Source organism: Leptodactylus fuscus, chromosome 8, assembly GCF_031893055.1.
Source record: "Leptodactylus fuscus isolate aLepFus1 chromosome 8, aLepFus1.hap2, whole genome shotgun sequence".
NCBI classification, from domain to species: Eukaryota; Metazoa; Chordata; class Amphibia; order Anura; family Leptodactylidae; genus Leptodactylus; species Leptodactylus fuscus.
The window spans coordinates 70,866,830-70,890,571 of record NC_134272.1 but is presented as its reverse complement, the minus strand read 5'-3'; the positions used below and the strand labels follow the sequence as shown (position 1 = coordinate 70,890,571).

Sequence of the window (23,742 nt, the reverse complement as noted above, 5' to 3'; positions counted from 1 at the left end):
GCAGAGCCAGTATGCATGCTGGGAGTTGTAGTTTTGCAACAGCTGGAGAGCCGTACGTTCCCTACCCCTGGTTTAGTGGATAACAGCACTAGGCGCCCTCTATTGGCAGCTGCAGGTAGCCAGCATGTTGACCTTTAACTGTAAATTTCTGCAGGGGATTTGGAACTCTGTATCAGAAACATGGAGCTTTGACTATAAAAAAAATAAAAAATAATTTGGCATAGAATTTACCATATAAACTACACAATGTATAAACATGCAGGTTCACTTTAAGGTTTCCATATTATCCACAGCAAGAATAGCATGGTCTGTCAGAAGGAAGGGGCTTGTGCTATACAATCGTCAGCTATTCTATGTCACCAGGCTGCACATTATTGCTGTTAGTGGAGGTTTTGGGTTCAGGACGGTCTATGTAACACCCGGAGGCCGCACTTCAGTCTGCTCCGTCACATCCACCTTTTATTTGTTACATGAAATATTATTAACTGCAACTCAAAACATCATTATCAATAAAGTTGGATTCTGAGATCACTTGTATGTGCCTGAAGTGTCGTCTTCTTCCAGGAAACGTATATTTATTATAGTGTATCCTGTACCGGGCATGGCGCGCGTTCCAGCAGAGCGTGCTCTCAGTGCCTTAGGTTCGCCATCAGGATTCTAGTGCACAGATGGGCAATTTTTAGCAGTTGTGAAACTACAGCCCCAGCATGCTCTGCTAATCTTCAAGCTACCCATAGGAGTGAATAGGGCATGCTTGGAGTTGTAGTTCCACAGCTTGCTAGTGAATCATGCATGCCCAGTACAGCTTTTCGCTGGATTCACAGTGGAAGAAGTAGGGATGTCATTTAGGCTGGACATAGACTGTCCCCTACTTCTCAGAGAGAAAGCTCAACATGGACGGCAGCATATATAACGGTAGAAATCCTGATACGGACTCCAAAAGGTGACGGGAGACTCCATTAGGTAAACACCTGACCACAGGAAAGACAGTGTCCAGCCTAAATGATAGATCCAGCATCCTGATAGATCTTGCTGTGGATTTCACCGCCTGGAAGTCTCTGCAGATTAGACCTATTCTTCCAGGAAAGCAGCATCAGCATCCCTTCTCCAGCTTCCAAAAATGATCTGCAAATACAGCCATAACAGTGCTTAATCCTCACTGTTCCCTTGTGCACGCTTTACTTGAGTGGTGAATCTGTGGGCAAACTACATTTCCCAGGATTCATCTGCCTGCTCTGGGAACCTTTTTTTTTTTCTACACTCTCCCCTGCAATGAAATCAAAGGTAATCACTCACTCCCACATCTGAGGTCATGGGCTGCTGTGAAGGTGTTTGTTGGCGGGACCCGAATGACTGAACCAGACTGCTAACAGGTTGGACACTGACGGGCCCCATTGACTATAATGGGATCTGCAGTATTCAACCTAAAAGCAGCAGAGGAAAGAAACAAGTCTTCCACGCAGCAATATTTTGCTGATTTTTCAGCGGTTTCTGTGACTAAGTCTTCAGCACAGAAGCAAACAGCCTTAGGCAAAAAATTGCCCCAAAGAGGGTAAATGTAATGCGGTAAAAAATGTGATGCGGACACACCGCGATTTCCAAAACCTGTGTGGTTTTGGAAATCGCAGCATGTCAATTATGTCTACGGAATTGCTAGCGGTTTCCCCATAGATATAACTGTAACAAAGCCAGTGGGGAAAACTCTGCAAACTTTCTGTTTAAAGCGCTGCAGGAAGAAGCGCGATGCATTGCCGCCTTGGTTTTTCCTGCAGCGCTTTCTAGCTGTGGGTTGTCCCTTGGGGCCTTAATGTCTGACGACCTGTAAATCTATTTCACACTAAGAAGAATTAGACACAAGAATGCAGAAAATGGTCAGTTTTATTATATAAAACACTTTCTTTTATACAAAAATGTTCTAGTTTCTCATGATTTTCTGTAAAGAGCTACATTTAGTGGAAAAAATAAGTGTCCAGAGCCAGAATTGGTCCACAATTGGGGAAAAAAATACAATTAGTACAAGATTGTAAAAAAAGCACAGAAGAAATAGCAGAGTCATGTAGTGGTAAAGAAGTGTCCATCCGTACTTAAAGGGGTTGTCCAAGACTGAGGACTAGGCCATCACTATCTACTGCAGCTCAGCTCCCGGTCATACAGCGTTCAGATGGATTGGTTGTGGTGTGGGGTCTCTATGGATCGGATACAAAGGACCCATCTTGAGGACAAGCCATCAAGATCTAGGACTTGGACAACTCCTTTAATAAAAAAGTAAGTACTGTACAATAATACATATAAAGGGACAGCATAACCTAAAGGTGAGTGTAGGGGGCATAGCTGCCTACATGTACACTGGGGGAAGGGTTCCAAATTCTTTCTAAAAATCTATGTACATAAGTGATTTCTTTTATACTGTCCCTTTAAGAAGGTTAGTGTCGCTCATTTACTGACAAATAAATACTAACTAGAAGTCAGGGAGACGGAGCAAAGGAAAAGTAGAGTAGTCCGTGGTAACACGGCAGGTTGCTGGGATCTGCTTGGCTGCCAGGGGCACGTACTCCATTTTTCCTTTGCACCAGCCATGATATTCTGCCCCAATGTGTCCGCCAGGTCTCTGAGACGTTTGCAACTGAACCAAACACATTAGTAATGATGGATTTCTACAAGAATTTCCAAAAAATAAGCAATGGTGGCGCCGCCCTATAGGCCTAGCTAGCAATTCATGGTCCCAGGCAACTGTGCCAAATTGTCAGTTACCATGGGATGTGCCATTGCCTTTTGGCACCCCCATACTACTCAGCTAGTAGTAGAGGGCTATAGTAGAGATTCATAGGTTACATGGAGACATGATTCCATATTGCAGATGCGACAATTATCTCCCGGACATGGCAGGCCGAGATTGAAAGGGAACCCGTTATATAGTGAATGCAGGCAGCAGAGCTGGGTGGGAAAAGATTCAGTGTAACTTGTCATTTACTCACTGAAACTTCTGCTCATTCTGGGCTTAGAAGTCAAGTGGTCAACAGGAATTGCAGCAACTTCATACAGGAAGGGTTGTCACTCAGAGTAAGCCCGCCCACTGGACTCCTAAGGTCAACCTGAGCAGAGATCTCAATGAGTGACTGACAAGGCCTCCTGCACACGGGAATCTTGTCTAGTCTGTGTATCCGTCTCTGCAGACCTGGATCCCATTATAGTGATCTATAAGACTCGGGCTGGATTGCTGTAAAGCCACGGGGACCCCCGTGTATGGACCAGACTTGTCAATGTGCACGAGGTCTTATACTGAATCCCCCCCCCCCCCTTCCCCCAAGACCCCATATAATCCGCTCCACAACATACTGCCTGCAGGGGGCCCTGTATTTTCAGGTTCCCTTTAACATTAAATAAGCAGTACACACATCCCCTTAGAGGTAAAACCTAACAGCAGGTTACTAGTATGTTCTTACTCTCCACTAAACAGTACAAAAAATATAAGTGTGTATCAGGCTCTATATTACAGTATACAAAATCTGGAGTCTAGACGTAGAAAACAGCGACACAGACCTCGGTCGCTCTCACACACAACACATTCCAGCAAAGCCATTATGGGGTTGTACGTCAGCCCGAAGAGGGGAGAATGTACAGGGTGAACCTTACTACATCTGTCCCTTGTTTTACACTGTCAAACTATTTTTGGACTGGGTCTCCAGGGGGCTGAAACCTCTCACCTGCCAATGGGGACCCTGCTTGGCAGATAGAATGGAGGCATGTGACTGCTACAACATGGAAACCCAGCCGTACTCATAGAAGATACTTGTGGCAGGTGTATATGTGAACATCTGATGGGCATGGACTGGATTAGCCAAACAACATCATGGCAGCAATGTCCATTTCCATTGATTTTTATGGCTTCCATCACACAAGAGCTCCGTGTGTCGCATTACTGTGGGCTCTGCACTGTATTAAGTCATATGTACTGTATGTGGCGATATATGAACCGGCAGAATACAAAGCGGACCATACTATGTGTGCCTGGCAAGTGTGACAGAGTACCACAGGTAGATAGGTGCACTATTCTTCTCCCAAACAAGTACCTACAGTGCACCCAACCCATCTTGGAATATGGTCAATTTAAAATCTAGGAGTCCGAGTATCAATAACCTGAAAGTAAATGTCGGCCTTTAGCCATGTCATTTTAGGTCTAACATTCCTAAACATATATTTAGGTTTGTTGTAACCAACATACAAAGTGGTAACCCTATATCATAACCCAGCATCAACCAGGCTCATTTATAACGGTGCAGTCATTTGCCACTAGGGGGCGCTTAGTGAATACGGTTTTATCATTGAAATAAATGTTTAAGCAGCCATGCTCCAAAATACAGGTCTAGACTATAGGAAAAGGGATAAAGGGGCTGTCCATAAATTTTTAATTATTAGATGGATGCGAGACTGACAGGAAAACCCTGCACAGATCAGCTGCGGCCCACTTCTGACACCCATATTATACACAGGACAGAGCCGGAAGCAGGTGGTCAGGAGGTGAGCTGCAGTACCAGTGTCTGGCCACTATACAGAGACCAGAGCGGTACAAAATGGGCATCAGATCAGTGCGGGGGCCACCTGTCAACTTCCCACCAATCAAATATTAATGGCCTATCCTAAGAATAAGTCCTTTAAATGTCTGACTGATGTGTGCATGGGGGATGGGGTCGTCACATTTGGACCCCTGGCAATGACAAGAAAGGAGGTGAATCCCTTGTATGGATGGAGCAGTAGATACCACTTACTCGATTTCTAAGGGACTGACAAGACCCATAGAAGCAAACAGAGTGGCGTCCATGCTTGCACACTACCTTTTTAGTCCCACAGGGGATTCGGAGACCCCAGCAGTCAGGAGACTCTGCACCTATCCTGCGGCTCGGCTATAAGGAAAGGTAGGCAGCACAGATTGTGACTTATTTAGGTGGGGGAAAATAGTGTCTAAGGTGGGACATCGAAAAAGAAACAACCGTATGTGGAGAGTAAGACTCCAGGAGCCATTGGAAGACCAGGAGAACATGTGTGCGCAACTGGGTAGGAAAAGCATAAGGAGGACAGTGACGGCCGCCCAGGCCAGGCAGGAGATCTCGTCCATGTGCTTGCCACTGCTCATACGTACTCATCTATCTACTGGTGTCATGTAGAGACGTCACTGACACATTATACAATGACATTCCCATCACTCACTCACATCCGGTCACCAACTACAGACATACAAGTCAACCACAGGAGTCCTACGAGCATGTACTATGGAGGCGGCCATTGTCCCCGGCTGTCACACCAGCTCCATACGTCATCCTGCTATAAATTAAAGTGGTTGTTTCAAGGAAAGGAGAAAATAAAGATCATCTCTAAAATATCCACATCCTCCAACTTAAAAATTACAGTTCATGAAATCAGTACAAATATAGTATCTATTCTTTTTAATTTAAAAAAAAAAAAATGCTAGATAAAAATCAGGTTTCCTCGGGTGACGTACGCTTCAGAAGACGACCCTGCGAGTAGTTAAATGATCTATTACGTTAGAGATCTGCCATTCCTATTTTAATTGTACAGATATATACATATACAACACGTGAATTGTAAAGGATTGTGGGCTGGGATCTTAGCAGCTTGATTCTACAGTGGTCACCACCTTGCCTCCGCTGCCACCGCTCCTCCTCTGCGCTTCCCTCTTCTTTTCCTTTTGCTTTTCCAGTTTCTCTTGTGCTTTTTTAATTTCTTTAATTTTCTTCTTGATCGTGGCTCTGTCCGTCTGGCTGGAAACACCCAGGGCCTTAAAGTAAAAGAAAGGGTCAATGAAAACCTAAACCGCAAGGTAATTGCTGCAGTTTACTGAAGAGAGTGTATAGCGCTGTGGCGGATCTGCAATACCAGACACGGCCCATGTTACAGAGGCTCTGTTACAGAGAAGAAAAAAAGAATAGGAAAAGGAGGATTCACCAAATATGTTGCTTAATATATAACACAACAATTCCCAACCGAGGCTGCATGTCCCCTTCTTTACCATCCTAAGGATGCCGATGTAATTCAGTAGAATGGTGGAGCAGGAAAGTATTCCTGCTCTACCATTCAGATATGTGCTAGTGATGCTTGGGGAAAACATGATGCATTAAGCTGCAGATAAGGGCAACAGAGCTCCCGGGGAACTAGCATGGACAGGAGGACGAAGTGTTTTTCCATTTATGCAGCACAAACTTCAGTATGAGGCCACTGCGGGGCATTATTACTTGCCTGGGAGCCACTTTTAGTTGTGTGGGGAAGCATTATAAAGTAGGGGCCACTGGGGAGAATGATACTACGTGGGAGCCTGGTGGTAAGATTTTAGGAAAATATAGGACGGTACAACTTTGAGGATGCATTCACATAGTGCAGTTACAATTGCATCAGGAAAAAATGCACATGGTTTTTGGTGAGATTTTCCAAATTTAGAAGTGAAGCTAATTTATATTCCAGCTAGAAATACAGGCCAAATAAGGGCCATAAATATAAGATTAGTGGGGCTGACAGCCACCCTGCATGGATCGGCTGTTCGGGGGAACACCTGGCCCCCATAGTATACAGTGCACAGAGCTGAAGGCAGACACCTGTGTGCACTGTACAGCACTGAGCACTGGTACTACAGCTCTGCGCCCATAGACTTTCTGATGTACTGTAAATCACATCGGTTGAGTGAACTATAGTATATTTGTCAGGCTAAAGGGCAGACAATAAACAGGACCACAAATCAAATGTGTACCACCATTTACACCCATTTGTGCCACAAAGCTGGCATAGGTGGGTTAGTAAATTCCCCCAATGTGTGATCAGTGGAGGACTGACCGATGCTTGCGCACCCAATGATCTACTAGTAATAACCAGAATATTAGGGGTCTACATTAATACCAGTGTAAGAGTTACTTGCACTCGAAATGTGGCTGCTAGTTCTTATTTGACCAGCAGGTGGCAGCCTTTCACTGAGGCTAAATTACCAACACTATATGACGGATAGAGAAGATGAAGGTATTCCCATTATTGGAACATATTTTGTGCTGTTTTTTTTTACTATTTTTATTGCTAAGAAACTTGTGATGAGACAATACTAAGAAGCCCCAGCTGGCTGAGACATCGCACCTTACCTTCAGTCTATCACTGTCCAGTAACATTAACTGCTGACCATCGACGTTCTTGGCTGTGAACTCCTCAATGTATTGCTCCATGTTCATTCCCATTAGCCAGTGACACACTTGCTGGGTGCTCCAGTCAGACACAGGCCGGCTATGCCATTGGTTTTGTTTCCCGGTTGGGGTGACGTCATCGTCTAAAGCCTGCAATAAGAGAAATGCTTAGTAACGCCGCTTCAGATCTTTGCTGCTGGTGGTCTGTTGGGTCTAGAAATCTGGAAAGACTCCAGGTCAAAAATAAGAAAAAGAAAAACTGAAATACCCCCAATATTCTGGCATAAAGGTCTCATTTCTGTATGATGTAGTCAACGTCTGGCTCGGATCCTGCTCTTCTATCTGCGTGAACTTATTTGGTAATTCTGCCTGGTGTCTTCATAACAGATTCCTGATAATCCTGCAGACTGTGTTACGTAAAACCTATCGCGGTCACAGACCAAGGTGTAATGGCAGAAAAGTATACAGAACAATTCCTCGCGTCACTCCTTTACTCTAGAATGTCGACCACTGGGAATCTTTATACATTGTATCCACTTCTAAAAGGGGAAGTTACTTCTTATACCCCTCTATTCCTCCACTTCATACAAATGATACAGTATGTTACAAAATACCAAACCATCAGAAAACCCACATACAGAAATTGGTTTTACTGAACAATTAACTTTTTTTCGGGACACACTGTGGCGATGCTCTATTCCTAGCAGTTTGCCAACACTAACCAGCACTGGGCAAGTTAAAAAGCAATGCACAAACAAAAAAAAACCAAACCCCTGTGTCACCAGTAGCAGCACAGCCTGCTATGTGCAGGAGTTGCACAGACTCTACAGCACCCAAATATTAGGATGTCTTCAATGTAGACTATTTAAGAGAATTACTACATTTAGCATTTCAGAAGCAAACGAACATTTATATATGTGTGAAAAAGTGTCCACAGCCTTTAAACGGTCCCATCCTTTTGCTGGTGAAGTCCTCCAGAGAGGGAGCCATTCTTTGTGTTGTTACTTTTTACCCCGATAGAAGTGAATCCCAATCACTGCCAGACACTTAAGATATTAGAGGAACCCATGACACTTCATAGAAACTCATTCTGCAGTTAAAATGAGAAAGCAGCCTGGTGTATTGACTGATATATGCAAAAATATATAAAATATATCATAGCACTCAGTGTACCCCATTGTACAGTGCTGCAGTACTCTCAGTCGTGACACAAATTGAGTAACATTTGGGCAGAACAAGTGTCCCAAAAGGGATCAGCTCAGATTTACAATTGTGGCTCTGACTAGACACTGGCATGAACGTGGCTTATCGTTGGTTCATCTAGATTCATTTAACATTTTTCGACTTAATAGACATGTGACTTCTGAGAAAAGGGGCGAGGCTTAAATTCAACAAATATGTACCGAAATAGTTTTGTAAGATTCTGGCTCAAAGATTTATCATCCAGCATCAGCCGCTGTGATATCTCTGGTGCATGTTCAGATTGTCTAAGTTAACAGTGTAACTCTTTGTAAATATGTCTTCTACATGCAAGAAGACGGAAAGCACAGACCGGGTCCGGCCGTGAGCGTTTTATGCTCTCCGCCGCAAAAACGTTTTTTTTTTAATCCGGACACAGAATACTGCATGTCCGACTCTGTGTCCAGATTTAAAAACCCGGTTTCACGGCGGAGAGCATAAAACACTCACCGCCACACAGCTTTCAAATGAATGGGTGAGAGAGACTCCTGCAGGTTTCCGTCTCCTGCTCTGTTTTATGCAGGAAACGGAAACCTGCAGAACGGAGACTGGACGCAGATGTGAACGAGCCCTAAAGATAGTGACTGGCTGCAACAGTCTCATTTAAGGGGGAGTTATGGTTTTATTTTTATTGCAACATTTTTTTGGCCCCATTAAATTTTTTAAAACAATCAGACAATCCCTTTAAGAACCTACAAAGAGTAAAAGTAAAGTTGCCCTTATGAGAAGACTCATTGCAAAGATATTAGTATACTGTATAAGGCCTGAATCTCATCTGCGTTCGGGCTATTTCGTTCCCCTCTCCACATGAAAAACGAAGAGAGAAATGTCCTGCAAGTTGCACTTTCCTTTCCCAATTTTCTGTGCGGGCCCCATTAGGCAACTGCTTTATAATAATGCGTATAGGTTTGCGTTCGAGGACTCCCTGAATGGAAACCCATGCCCAGATGTGAACAAGGCCGAACCTGTTCTTGATGTGTAAAGTGAGGTCAAGTCTGGGGCATTGTCCTCTGGAGAAGCGTCCTGTCAGTCTAACAAATGTAGCAGAGAAGAATTTGCCAATAACCTCGATGGTGCAACTGATAACACAGTAACCTTACACCATACAATAGATTTACCAACAGTCCTATATAAAACATCTGAGGACTTGTGCAGACATTGCAACGTTCTGCCAAATGACAAACTCCGCTCTATTGTCTCTGCTACCATCCAAAATGTTCTTTGACCAATAGGAAAATGTAAGTAATGTCTGAATGTGCGCAGAGTGGACAAAGTCATATATTATAGGAGGCAGCGGGACATCCACAGGCCAGCCAGGTGACAATATACCGCTGCTGTGCCCGGAGACATCACTGCTTACTACTGTAGTCATCTACACCATATGGCGGTAATACATCTTATTGGCTGTATGTCACTGCAGATTAGCAGGGGGTGCAGAATAAGACTCGATACATTAGGAACTATATCTAGGCACACGGCTACATATCAGATTATTGTCAACGACATATTTCAGGTTAATAGTCATTTATAACTAGATCAATGGTTATCAAGGGAATACAACGTGTCCAATCCTTCTTAGTTATCAAATAGCAAGATAGACATTTCAAGATATACACTGTACTAGCAGAAATTATTGAATATTTAACATTAGTCCCTTTAGTCCGAGCATGTCAGTAATTTTAGCAAAACTATGGACTAGCAGCCTTTTCTCTCAATTGATCAGGCCAAGGAGTGAATGAGGGAACTACAGCGGAGACCGCAACTACTCTAATCCTCAGTAATGGGTATAATCTGGAATAATCTACAATGCCATTGTGTAGGCTGAGATTATCAATATTCTAAGTAATGTACTTTTATTGGAATACCTTCAAAAACCGTTCCCAGATATACAGGATCCCCATACATGACATCTAACTCAAATCAGGGTCCAAGGAACTATAATCCGCAGATCAGGGAATCGGTTTCCTATTGTGGCTGCCTTGGTAATGAAGAAGTCTTATACCCTCTTAGACCGGGGACACACGGCGCGTTATCACAATTAGAGATGAGCGAGTACTGTTGGGATCAGCCGATCCGAACAGCACGCTCCATAGAAATGAATGGATGCACCTGGTACTTCCGCTTTGACGGCGGCCGGCCGCTTAACCCCTCGCGTGCCAGCTACGTCCATTCATTTCTATGCGAGCGTGCTGTTCGGATCGGCTGATCCGAACAGTACTCGCTCATCTCTAATCACAATGGACCGGACACTACAAACTTACAGCAGGCTCGGCCTAGTGGGACCTAAACTTGCAGCATTGTGGATGACATGTAAACTGCAACTAAAATCTGCAATGCAAAAAGTTGCACTTGCAAAAATTCACAAATTTTGCATAGCAATATTCAAGGAAACTGGAATTTGCGCAGTGCGTTTGTCTGGCACCAGGCCTTAAGGGGATTTCTATGCAGGATAAAATTTTCCAGAAAATGATTAAAAAGCAAGTTCCTGCTCAGCTCTACTTACTAGCCCTGTCTCAGTGGTGACTACACCGTCCCTTGTAGTCGGAGCCCCTTAATGTGACACATAGCAATAGTTTAGCATTTTTAGGGTATTCTAGTTTTGTTATGATATTTCGGTTAGGTAACACATCGGAGGAAACGGGTTATTAACATTTTCAGTGCCGATCTTGTATTTTAGGCATTCTGGATCAGGGATACAAGTGAATTTTTGCTCAATCTAATTGATGGTTCACAAATCTCATCATAGCAGGCACTGAAAAGGTTGTGGTCGTGCAGAGGGACTGGTTACCCCACACCTGCTGTACAGGACTAGATTAGGACGGCACACGAGACATGCGGTTACACAAAACACGGACACCACACCACGTACACAACGCTGCCACTCACCTCATTGGACGAGAAGGTGAAAGTGTGTGAGCGTCCCGATAGGGAGGGCTCTGCCACCAACCCTGATAGATCAGAGCAATGGCTGAAACTGTATGTATCATCTATGTAAACTCTACTCTGAAAACAAGTAGAAACAAGACTGTATTATCGGAGCCCCTCACAGCCAGAACAGAAATGCAGTAAGTACTAAGCACAAGGAGGGCTGCACGGAAGACAGGGGCGAGTGACATAAGCTTCAGGTCATTGAGGGTTAATATCAATTACAGTGCACCAAACTACTCTGGACTTATCACATACATGTAATGTGTAACATGTGGAATAGAAGACCCAGTGCTGCATGCAAGGACCAAAAGATAGTTCACCGTCCAGTTACTGTCCTCAAGTCTTACCTATTAAATGGATACTTAAGATGCGGAAAAAAAAATATACCCCATTTCCATAATTCACCCTTGGACATATATAAGGAAGTCTTCTGCGTCATGGGAGCGATGCTAGGAATGGCAGCTTTAGCTTTCTATTCTTTGAGCAGGTCAATTGCCGGTGACATGAAGGTGCTGACAGGTAGACAGATATGTCCTACAATAGTGGCTGGCTGTCCGGGCATACGAGAGACACAAGCGGACATTGGGCTGGACAGTGGCCAAGGACTAGCAAGTAAAATAGGACCCATGTACTAATAGGATCCATGCATGATATTCTGGGTGTTGGGAATTCGCTTGGCAACCAGACCCATGAGGGTGGATGTCTCATGTGCGAAGTCAGACCCAGCGGGACGGAACGCCCAAATAATCCCTTTAAATGAAGGGGCAAAAACGCATTTTTTTTATTTTATTTTTTAAAGGGAGTCACCAGAATCCATCCTATATAAACCCAGTCCTGTGGATACAGGTGACCCTAACCTTCGTGTTTTCTCCTTGTGTATCGCTGCCTCTGTTGCACACTTTTTGTCAATATGTCAAATGAGCTCTCCGGGTGTTGCCATTGATCCAAAAAAGCTCATTTGTGTATAAGGACTGGATATCCCTTTTATATATCCTCCTATAAGGCACTCATGACAGCTCTAGTTACAATGATGCTGTTCCCCTTATATCTTCCTACTGGTTCCAGGATATTCCCAATTATATACTGAATTCAATGCTACATGTGTAACTCCTATGTCCAACCCCCAGAATAATCCAAGCAAATGGAGTATTGCCCGATGGCAGGGGTACGGTTTACATGTCAGCTATTATAATAAATCAGCCTGGCAGTATAGGGGAGCAGCCTGGCAGTATAGGGGAGCAGCCTGGCAGTATAGGCGAGCAGCCTGGCAGTATAGGCGAGCAGCCTGGCAGTATAGGCGAGCAGCCTGGCAGTATAGGCGAGCAGCCTGGCACCACCGGCCTTCATGTTGATCGCTGCACAGTAAACCTATCCCGGTTCAGACATAACGCTCACCTTGCCGGTGCTATGAATCTGGTACTAGGGAAAACGGACTTCAATGATCCGCCAAGATAATAAACATGCAAGTCACAGCCGGGAGATCTGGCTGCTTAGCAGGAGGCTTCTCCAATTATTGTTTTTCAGCAATTGACTTGGTTTCAGATTATAGAAATATTCGCTGCGATAATTAACACACGGAGGGAAACAAACAGCGAGACGTTACAATTACATTCCAGCGTGTTACTTTGAAGTCAGACTGCGGCAGCTCCGAGCGAGACGCTGCTCCAGGAAAAGAAAGAAAAGTTTGCAGACAATTCCCTCAAAAGATATAATTATGTATTCCCCGACTTGGTGGATTCACAATTTCATTACTCTACAAAGGGAGCCATTACGTTTTAAAGTGAACCCGTCATCTATTCTTGTAAGGATCTGCTCAGGTTCCTTGCAGATTCTGCCAAATTTTACAGTACAGAATGACAATCCATGTAGGACTCTCTTTCTGGTCAAAAAGATGGACAGCTCTGAGGAACTCAAGTGATCCCATTTATAAGGCTGGCGACATAGGGGTGGGTTTGGTGTGTGAGATACAGACTGGGTGTCATCTGTATATCCCAAACTCACCCAAGGACAGGACCTTGAATCCTAGCATTATAGCCATTGGAGATTGTAGGAGCTCATGCCTCTCTGAAGGATTGTGGACCTGTACTGGAATTGTATTTTAGGTGTGGGACACAGCTGCAGGGACAATGAGAATCATACATGACTGATACTTGGAGTCCAGGTCTCCGCTCAGGATCTAGTTCACTAAAACTGTCCCAATATCCAACCCGTATCTCACAGACTGAGCACACTAGTGTAAAACCAGCCTAAGTCAATGGACGCCATGCAGTTCTGGCTTTATCCCATGTACAATGGGTCTGGCTGGGTTCATTTAGTGCTATGCAGAACAGAAGCCAGAACATATGTGTGAACGTAGCCAAAGAGACAGTAATCTTGTGGGCTGCAGCATCGCACTCATGATGTTAGATTATTGCTATTCTAAAGCTGCCCATAAACGTCAGATAGCAGTGTCTCTCAACAGCCCCATACACATGCACACTGAGTTCGGTCAAGTGTGCAAGTCTACTAAATGGGGAAAGAGGAGAGGATTGCTGCCAGTTGCATCCCCAGAAAGTGATGATCAGGTATCAAGTACACCAAAAGCAAAAACGCCATCATTAGATCATCAGCTCGTCTGGGTGAAATCGGCAAATTTGACCACGACTCTATTGTGTATGGGCAGGATAAGAACATATGTATGCGGTGCATAACACTTTATTGTACCAATTTGCTTACATATATATTACAATATTTCACTGCTTGGCTATTCGTTCTGACCACAGATACTTCAGTAGTTTACTACAGTCAGGGCCCCTTCACATATACGCGCGCTTCCCATTGAAATCAATGGGCTCTGTTTTGAAGCGTCGCGCTCAGACACGTGTATACGTGTCTAAATGAGCGAGGCGCTTACGCCGTGTGAAGGGGCCCTCAGATTATACTTTGCTCATTTATATGTGCGAGATAACCCAAACTAATGTAGGAAGAAAAAACAAAAACATTCTTAAAGTGCACCTCCAGTTATAAACATGTTCTCTTCAAGGAATAGTGCATATAAGAAACTTTATAATATATCTTATTAAAGGACATGTGTTTCCTTCTCTACTTATTAAGCTGTTCTTCTGCTCCTTATATACAATCTTACTGCTTGTAAACATTATATGCATCTCAGTATTCAGACTCACATACAGAGCTCTATGGAGCAGGGAGGGGTGGAGTAGGATTCTCCTGCCAGCTAGATTTATTGCCTCATTCTGTGTATTATCGGCTTCTTATCTACAATTTAGCATCGTAAAAAAAACGAAAAACGGAGTGTAACAGCAGCAATTATTTGAGTGTCTTTTCTAATCCCCCTCTTCATAGAATATTATGTAGAAATTATTGCCTGAAAAGTGGAGAAGAAAATAGATCTCCTTAAGATATATTACAAAACTTCTTAGTTTGACCTGTAAGGTTGTTTATAACTGGAGGGCACTTTAAAGAGGAAATATACCAGAATGCACCCTAAGGAACGATAGGAAACAACAACTCCTTGTAGCTGGTTGTCAACTTTCAGACTCATTTAACCCTTTGTCAGCGCACTGCCCTAACTAGCAACCAGTGCAAGAACACGACCCACTACAACCTGACTTGCAGATCTGCAGAGAGTTTCACAAGATGCAAATAGATGACTTGAATAGTTTGTATGACTGTGGCCTCACGTAGTTGTATCTCCTCCTGTAGAATGTACACCTAATCTATGGCTAGGGAGATGTGGATTTAATATGACAAGGCTACACAAATCCCAGGAGTCAGGTAGACGTGACGTTTCCTAATGTTTCATAAGGAGTTGGATTTTAATACTGAAGGTTATTTTTGTTTCGACAAGAAATAGTGGCATCTTCAGTGATCTTAAGGTTGTGTAAGAATATTACCTTGAGTCGGGCCCTCTCCTGCTCATCCAGAGGCTCGGGGCTGGGAAAGGACAGGCTACCGCTGTAAGCAGATTCTTTGTGGCTCTCGCCAAACCAAGAAAAAGGCATGCACGTGGGAACGGGGGAGTCCGAATCGGACAGGGACTGATTCCCAGCTTCATCTAGCAAGTCCCTGGATCCGCTGGAAATAAGAGAACAGAATTAGGAGGAGCTTGATATATAGTTATATATAGTTTCACCTTTTAATATCATGTGATGGTTTATGTAGTATACAGGTATAACCTACCCTACATACTGTACTGAGTCCAAAGTTACAACCTGTATTAGGCTTCAGAACTGCTCCTATTTGTGCAAGGTTTTATTTAAAGGTCATTTCCAACCAAAACATCAATGTCCTGAAAATACACGTTCATGTGTACGGGGCCATAGAAATCAACCTGTGAAAAATACTTGTGTACAAGCCCTTTGGCTCAGTCTGTGCACAGAGAACTAACTTTCAGGACAGCAAGCGTACCCCACCAATGATGCATTGAGACAAATAAGCCTTAATAAAGGAAAAGAGGAGCCTAGAGGGGCGCTTTATTATTTTCCTAAGGATTACAAGTCACAGAATATACAGCTCTTATGTTACTTACCGGCTTTCAAAGGATCCCCTCTGGTTTTCCCGATCTTGCTTTTTGCCTTTCCCTCCAGACTTTCTTAGTCCCCTACAGTAAATAATTTCAGTTGCAATAAAATAAATTTTGCACACAAGCCGCAATATTGTACAGTAACAAAGCAAAAAGGACCGTGCGGCTCTTCTGGAGAGGATGATGGATAAACATGCAAGGAAAATTTCAGAAACATTCTGCAGTGGCGCGATCCTTAAGGTTTCAAGCTATGAAATTGTGACATGTACAAATCTATTGCTATAGTACTCTTCAGTTTGTACAGGCGACCAGATGGATTACATCCAACACTGTACCCTTCATCACAATGTTTAGTGGGACTCAAGTTAGGGTGGCCTCACACCTGCGATCGGTCTCTGCTTTGTGAGTTTCCGTACTTCTGCCTGAGAAACTGGACAGAAGACGGAAACCAGCAGTCAGTGTCTGCCCGTGAGCGTCTTCTGGTCTCCGCAGCGAAACTGGTTTTTTTTTTTTTAAACTGGACACAAAGTCCTGCATGTCCGACTTTGGGGAAAAAAAAAAACAAAAAAAAAACAAAACAAAACAAAACGGTTTAGCCGCGGACAGGCAGAAGACGCTCACTGGCGGACACTTTGCAAACTCATTCATTTGAATTGGTTTGCAAAGTGACTGCCGGTTTCAGTCTCCTGTCCAGTTTCTCAGGCAGAAGAGGGAAACCTGCAAAGCGGAGATCGGGCGCAGGTGTGAGCCCGCCCTTACTGGTATAGTGCCAAAGGACTGGTGCAAGTACCTGCGAAAACTGAACACCAGAGCTGCATGGGTTCACAAGGGAAATAGCACACAGATTGTTTTTGTTTAACCCTGGTGTCAAGTTTTTTTTTTAACAAAACCAGACAACCCCTTAAAATCCTTTCAGACCTAATTCCAGGACACTTTTCTACTCCCCCATTCCTCCAGTAAGAACCAGTTTTGGCCCCTAGTAGGTCTAGTGATCCACTGATAACTAGGACAGGGTCACGGTGGCTCCAGTCTCCTGATCTGGTCATATAACTGCATGCGGACGTGTATTGAGGGCACAACCATTTATATAGCTACAGTGCAGAAACAAAGCCAAATATAGGTGACTTTGTATCAGCAAGAAAAACGTGTTCTCATACCCAAAATCGGGGAATCTTCTTTTGTGCTTTGCTGTGTTTTCACTTGATTCTGCAGCTTTATCATCTGTTCTCTTGTCATCTGTGCAGGCAAATACATGTTACATAAAACTTTTTGTAATATATACTTGCATAGTGTAGGTTATGGACATATATATAATGTAACTTGTGTGGTATAGGCATTAAGACACACATGGATAGAATGTAACTAATGGATTCTGCTCTTCCAGAGGAGAGAAGGAAGAAAATATTCCACAATCTTAAGAACCAGTGAACAATGGACTTTATATGTAAAACGCTACATAGTGCAGACATGAACTGGGCCAATTGCTCTGGAAATCATCATGAGTCTCGTGTGCTCGGTAGTGATATTATATGATAGTAGATCCTTGAATAAAAACAGTCTGGGCAAAATGATGCCCAGTTTGTGCATGATGGGTATCCATTCCGCTATGGAAGGGCTCAGCTTGGGCCTGCACCAGTCGTTCCTCTACAGCACTAATATAAAGCAGAAAATGAGTTTATCCAGCAACCATTGTATCTGATAAAGATCCCGTAAATTGGGACTGATCTGTCAGAGCTGTCAGTGACATAGTGAGGACTTTCGCCATCCCCCTGTGATATGGGCAGTGACCACTACTGGTTACAGTGAAAAGGTTCTTGTCTTCACCCTGAAGATCTTACTTCATTTTCTCCTCTGGAATTCAATGCTATAAAACCTGACACATCAGCTTCAGTTGTGGGGAACGTAAAACCATACAAAAATTAGTAAGGTACAGCTAATGCAAAGAACAAATATAATGAAATTTACTACATGCAAACAACGACAAAATGGCAGCTTAAAATAAATAAATATATAGTTCAGAAAATTATAGAAGGCTGTGTTCACATTTGTATTGGAGCTTTGCATTAATGACAGTTGTGGGTTGTTCTGGTCAATCAGAAGATCAGAACAACGGACAGATGGACCGCTAAAATAGCAATTACACACAGAGGCTGATGGACCCTATAGACTGTATTGGGGTCCATCCGGTTTTAAACGCGAAAAATAAGTTTTGTATGCAGATTTCACATGGACACTGCAGCAGAGTCTCCGACACAAATGTGAACAACAGCCTTAGCCATACCATTTTCTTAACTAACTGCTGCCATTACAGCGCCTACAAATGCAGCATTATATATCTGTGTATCTTCTTGCAGCTTCTTTCTCCTGCCCATAAAGCATTTGACGGCTTTAGCTATATGTAAGACCGGTCTGTGAGTGTCAAGGAAGAAAAGCAGGACTCACAGGCTCTCCCTATAGGACATGGCAGCATCTATAGGACATTTTCTACGCATCGGCATATATTGTATGCAATTCTACCATCATTGCAGAAATCCATCAAATTCTGTAATTCCCTGCCTTTTTGCAGCAATGTAAACTATACATAGCATATTACCAGGTCATCCTATTACAGCATATTATTACATACATGCCCCATGAAGGTGAAGTTATTTCCGATGCCTGGGTAAATAGATAATTTGCCTGTTCATGAAACCTAAACATTGTACTCAGTAAAGGCCGGTTCACATGATATGAGATGCAAACTTAAACCTGACTTTCTAGTGGCTCAGGTGGAAAGTTATCAGATTCATGTGAACGTTTCAAAAGTGCAGAAACTGTTCGATACCGTGAAATAAAACGCAACCTGTAGCAATGATGTAGTTGTATCAAGACTTACCTGTTACCAAACAGCTGGGCGGCAGGACTGGTGTGCTGAGACTGCTGTTTCATACATTGTGCAGATGGTTTTAATAATTGAATATAGACATACACTCACCAGCCACTTTATTAGGTACATCTGTCCAACTGCTCGTTAACACAATTTCTAATCAGCCAATCACATGGCAGCAACTTAGTGCATTTAGGCATGTAGACATGGTCAAGACAATCTCCTGCAGTTCAAACCGAGCATCAGTATGGGGAAGAAAGGTGATTTGAGTGCCTTTGAACGTGGCATGGTTGTTGGTGCCAGAAGGGCTGGTCTGAGTATTTCAGAAACTGCTGATCTACTGGGATTTTCACGCACAACCATCTCTAGGGTTTACAGAGAATGGTCCGAAAAAGAAAAAACATCCAGTGAGCGGCAGTTCTGTGGGCGGAAATGCGTTGTTGATGCCAGAGGTCAGAGGAGAATGGCTAGACTGGTTCGAGCTGATAGAAAGGCAACAGTGACTCAAATAGCCACCCGTTACAACCAAGGTAGCCAGAAGAGCATCTCTGAACGCACAGTACGTCCAACTTTGAGGCAGATGGGCTACAGCAGCAGAAGACCACACCGGGTGCCACTCCTTTCAGCTAAGAACAGGAAACTGAGGCTACAACTTGCACAAGCTCATCGAAATTGGACGTTGCCTGGTCTGATGAGTCTCGATTTCTGCTGCGACATTCGGATGGTAGGGTCAGAATTTGGCGTCAACAACATGAAAGCATGGATCCATCCTGCCTTGTATCAACGGTTCAGGCTGGTGGTGGTGGTGTCATGGTGTGGGGAATATCTTCTTGGCACTCTTTGGGCCCCTTGGTACCAATTGAGCATCGTTGCAACGCCAAAGCCTACCTGAGTATTGTTGCTGACCATGTCCATCCCTTTATGACCACAATGTACCCAACATCTGATGGCTACTTTCAGCAGGATAATGCGCCATGTCATAAAGCTGGAATCATCTCAGACTGGTTTCTTGAACATGACAATGAGTTCACTGTACTCCAATGGCCTCCACAGTCACCAGATCTCAATCCAATAGAGCATCTTTGGGATGTGGTGGAACGGGAGATTCGCATCATGGATGTGCAGCCGACAAATCTGCGGCAACTGTGTGATGCCATCATGTCAATATGGACCAAAATCTCTGAGGAATGCTTCCAGCACCTTGTTGAATCTATGCCACAAAGAATTGAGGCAGTTCTGAAGGCAAAAGGGGGTCCAACCCGTTACTAGCATGGTGTACCTAATAAAGTGGCCGGTGAGTGTATATTATATACATACACACACAGTCTGCACTACGTGTGTTTGTTCCATTCAGGCTAAGGCCCCACGGGCTGTAATCACAGCAGAAAGAACCGCTGCGTGAATGCATTGCGGTTCTTTCCGCAGCGCTTTTAAGAGAAAGTTCACAGAGTTTTCCTCTGCGGACTTTCTCTTAACATTATATCTATGGGAAAGCCGCTGGCGTTTCCGTAGATATAATTGACATGCTGCGATTTGCAAAGCCGCAACGGATTTGCACATCACAACGTGTCTGCACTGCGTTTTTTTCCGCAAAGTGGGCATGGGATTCGCATGAATCCCATTCCCTTTGCTTGCAATGTACAACGCCGCGATTTTTCCCGCAGCAGCAAATCGCGGCGTTTACGTCCCGTGGGGCCCCGGCCTTATTGTGGATTTTACCTGATCCAACAGACCTAGGACAACCACAAATTCAGGAAAATGTTCCACGACAAACTTCAGAAGTTCAAAGGTGGAGAGATGAATAGTTGGGTGAAACCAGAAGAAATTTTCACTGCATCTTCCTGATGTTTGCGTCTACCTTCTCATCTTATGCGGCAGGCATAAGTCTGGATACAATTGCATCATTGCTGCAGACTGCTTTATTTCCTGGTATTGAGCTAGGAACACATTGCACATTTTCGGAGTTCTATGTGACTAGGAGTGTAAGGACCTGGCTCCATTTCTTAGCAGTTCTGCCAAGGGGGTTAGAGTAGTGAGAGTCTTACATATATTGTCTCACTTATGTGAACACATCTGGCATATGACTGACATAAAACAGTGTCTGGGGATACAGTATGGTGGAGGTATGTGTCAGGGAATACCCATGTATAGGCAGAGCATGATGTAAACAGTTCCTTTCGGTACCCACCTGTGATTGTCACCAATACAATGATAACCTCTTGAGATTACACCCCAGTTCATAGTTCCCACCGGACATTGGGGCTTACGTACACTGTACATTATATCTATTGCCCGATCTTACCTTTGGCAACTTTTCCTTTGCCTTTGGATTCTCTCAGCTTGGTATTCCTAATGTATCCTCCTGAGGAGCTCTGAGCTAGCCCTTCCCCAGTGGGAGACTGACTGGAGGTTAGAATGGTTTCAGTGTTAGTCCTGTGGGCTGGGGAGGAGGAAGTGGAAATGGAGGGGTTTGACTCCAGGAGACTACCTAAACTTTCTGCTGCTTGAGATTTTTCAATCCTTTGCTCTTCATCTTGGGAGCCAAGTTGGTCCTCGGAATCGTCCGTTTTCTCACAAGGGCTCACTGTTTCGGATTGCAGGGTCTCCTCAGCTTCATCCTCCTGTGTGGCATTTACAAGGAGTATTAAATAGTACAGCGGTCAAAGACAATTCCTAAGCTAGTGTGAAAACCACAGCAGCTGATCCATACAGTACAGAACCAGTGACCCCCAAATCATGTAGTAATATTAGGGTCACACGTCTGTAGAGATTTATTTCATCATGTGTCTTGTGTTAGAGCTGGGTGTTTCTAATAGACCGTTCCAAATACGACTCCTTATACTGTGCAGGAGCCGAATACAGCTCTGCTTCATCTGCATGTGAGCTGGGCTGTAATAGTAGCGCTCAGCCACTGACAGGATATGGAGCTGATCGGTAGGGGGCCTGGATGTCAGAACCCCAATAATCTCTAGTCAATGACCTATGCTAAGGATAGGTGCTGATTTTATATCAATTTATTGCAGAGCAAAACAGGAGATGTGAATTATACAGTGTGCTCCCCCTAGTGGTGGTTGCAGACAGTAGGAAGTTTAACACTTAAAACATATTAGGTAAATGTGCAGATCATAGGATGTTAAAGGGGTTATCCAGGGCTCCATCGGAGCAGAGGTTGAGCATGTGCACTGACACTCCATTCAAAGTCTATGAGGCTTATGGAAACTGATGCAGTGGATGAGGAGTGAAGCAGATCTGCTCCTATTCAAGTAAACTTCAAGTAATCTATTACTTGAATAGGAGCAGACAACTTCCGCTCCCTGTCCACTGTAGCAGCTTCCTGCACCCAGAGACAGCTGATCTGTGCAGGGACCAGATGTCGGATTCCAATATATCATATACTGATAACCTAACCTGTGGATAGATCATCAGAATGAAACAAGTATTTGAATCATGACACCCTCCCACCCTTTTTAGACAAGTGATAGACTTCTTGTTTATAGTCTCACCTCCGGATACAATTTTTGTTCCTTGCCAGCGCTTTGCTCCTTTAATTTGTTCCTTGACGGTCGCTGGCGTTTCACTTTAAGAGCAAGCTGTGCTTTGGCTCTGTGGGCGCTGGTGTCCAAACGCTGGATCTCTCCCACACAGGCATCAAAATCTAAAGTCAATCACAGATTGTCAGGATGTCAGCCAAGTCTACACACGTAAATTTTCACATCAATGATGTTTAATGAGACTTACAGGAATCTTAATATACTACATTGTGCTGCTCGAGATAAAATGATGTCTATAAAGACAAAACCAATAAAAGGTATGCGGATGGCACTTGCTAAAAATCCAACTCAAGTAACGTCAACCAAGCTAAAAATTCCCAGGGCAGCAGTAAAGGTCTGCCCTAACCACTGCTCCAAACACTGTACAAATAATATATCGTAAGAAATCAAAAAGGCAAAGAAAAAAAAAAAAAAATCTTCTTAAGCATTTTATTAAAAATTATAAGTGAATGATTTTACATGCAGAGTCTTTTAACCCTGTAGCTTCGAGATCCACTTGTCACCAAATGACCAAACAATTTTCTTTGTCCTTGCAATTCAAGAGCCATAACGTTTTTTTTTCCTTTCTATTAATATGTAGTTGAATGAGAGCTTGTTGTTTGCGGGATGAGGTGCACTTTTAATGGTACCAATGTAATTCAATATAAAATAAAAGGAAATGCTCTACAGGTACATGTACCTTTTAGTAGTTTTCAAAAATAAAAATACTTTTTATGGGGACAAAAGACAATTTCGTGTTTCCACCTTATCAGACTTAAATTTATTCAACTTAAGTAAGATACAGTATTTGTTAGTATCATTTCGAGATGCAATAAGTTATATATATATATATATATATATATATATATATATATATATATATATATAGTAGATAGATAGATAGATAGATAGATAGATAGATAGATAGATAGATAGATAGATAGATTTAAAAACCTCACTTTTTGCATTTCCCATTGTTTTTAAATCACCTACTGTGTGGTATGGTACAAATAAGCTGACCTAAAACATTGTTAAGCTGATGTACCCTCTGCAGCTGTGTTATACAGTACAGCTCCTATTGCAAGATTATTTGGACACTTAAGTAGTGACCAAAGAGGTCAGCACAATGACGTACATCTGTATCTGTCATGGTGCAGGAACTAGCACCTGCTCATAATATAGATATCATGCAGAGTCAAAGGAGTGAAATTTACACCCAATTTGCTAAACTCTTTGTTTAGTTATTAAGGATAGACCTAATGACTCAGACGAGACAAGTTTCCATAAGAAACCATCCCTCACCCAGTCCTCTCCAACTACAGTCCCATCTCACGGCTATCATATATTGCAAAACTCCTTGAACAATGTGTCCACTTTGAACTAACCTCCCATCTCTCACCCAACTTGCTTTTTGACAGACAATCTTCAGGATTCAAACTCCGGAATCTCCATCACGCCACTGAAATTGACCTAACCAAATTT

At 43.3% G+C, this 23,742-nt stretch overlaps 1 protein-coding gene across 2 annotated transcripts in view; it reads right to left on the bottom strand.

The window, feature by feature from the left end:
* Positions 1-3,314: 3,314 nt before the first annotated feature.
* LOC142216351 (neurabin-1-like) overlaps positions 3,315-23,742 on the bottom strand; it is a 67,297-nt gene continuing 46,869 nt past the window's right edge. Inside the window, exons 12-19 of one of the 2 annotated variants that reach the window (XM_075284115.1) lie at positions 22,234-22,385; positions 21,033-21,351; positions 17,022-17,100; positions 15,871-15,942; positions 15,236-15,416; positions 11,301-11,417; positions 7,137-7,325; positions 3,315-5,794 (exon numbers count right to left, since the gene is read on the bottom strand). In XM_075284115.1, coding sequence (XP_075140216.1) covers positions 5,624-5,794; positions 7,137-7,325; positions 11,301-11,417; positions 15,236-15,416; positions 15,871-15,942; positions 17,022-17,100; positions 21,033-21,351; positions 22,234-22,385 — 1,280 coding nt within the window. In that variant the 3' untranslated portion in view covers positions 3,315-5,623. The remainder of the gene's footprint in view (positions 5,795-7,136; positions 7,326-11,300; positions 11,418-15,235; positions 15,417-15,870; positions 15,943-17,021; positions 17,101-21,032; positions 21,352-22,233; positions 22,386-23,742) is intronic. The other variant, XM_075284116.1, reaches the window with a different exon arrangement.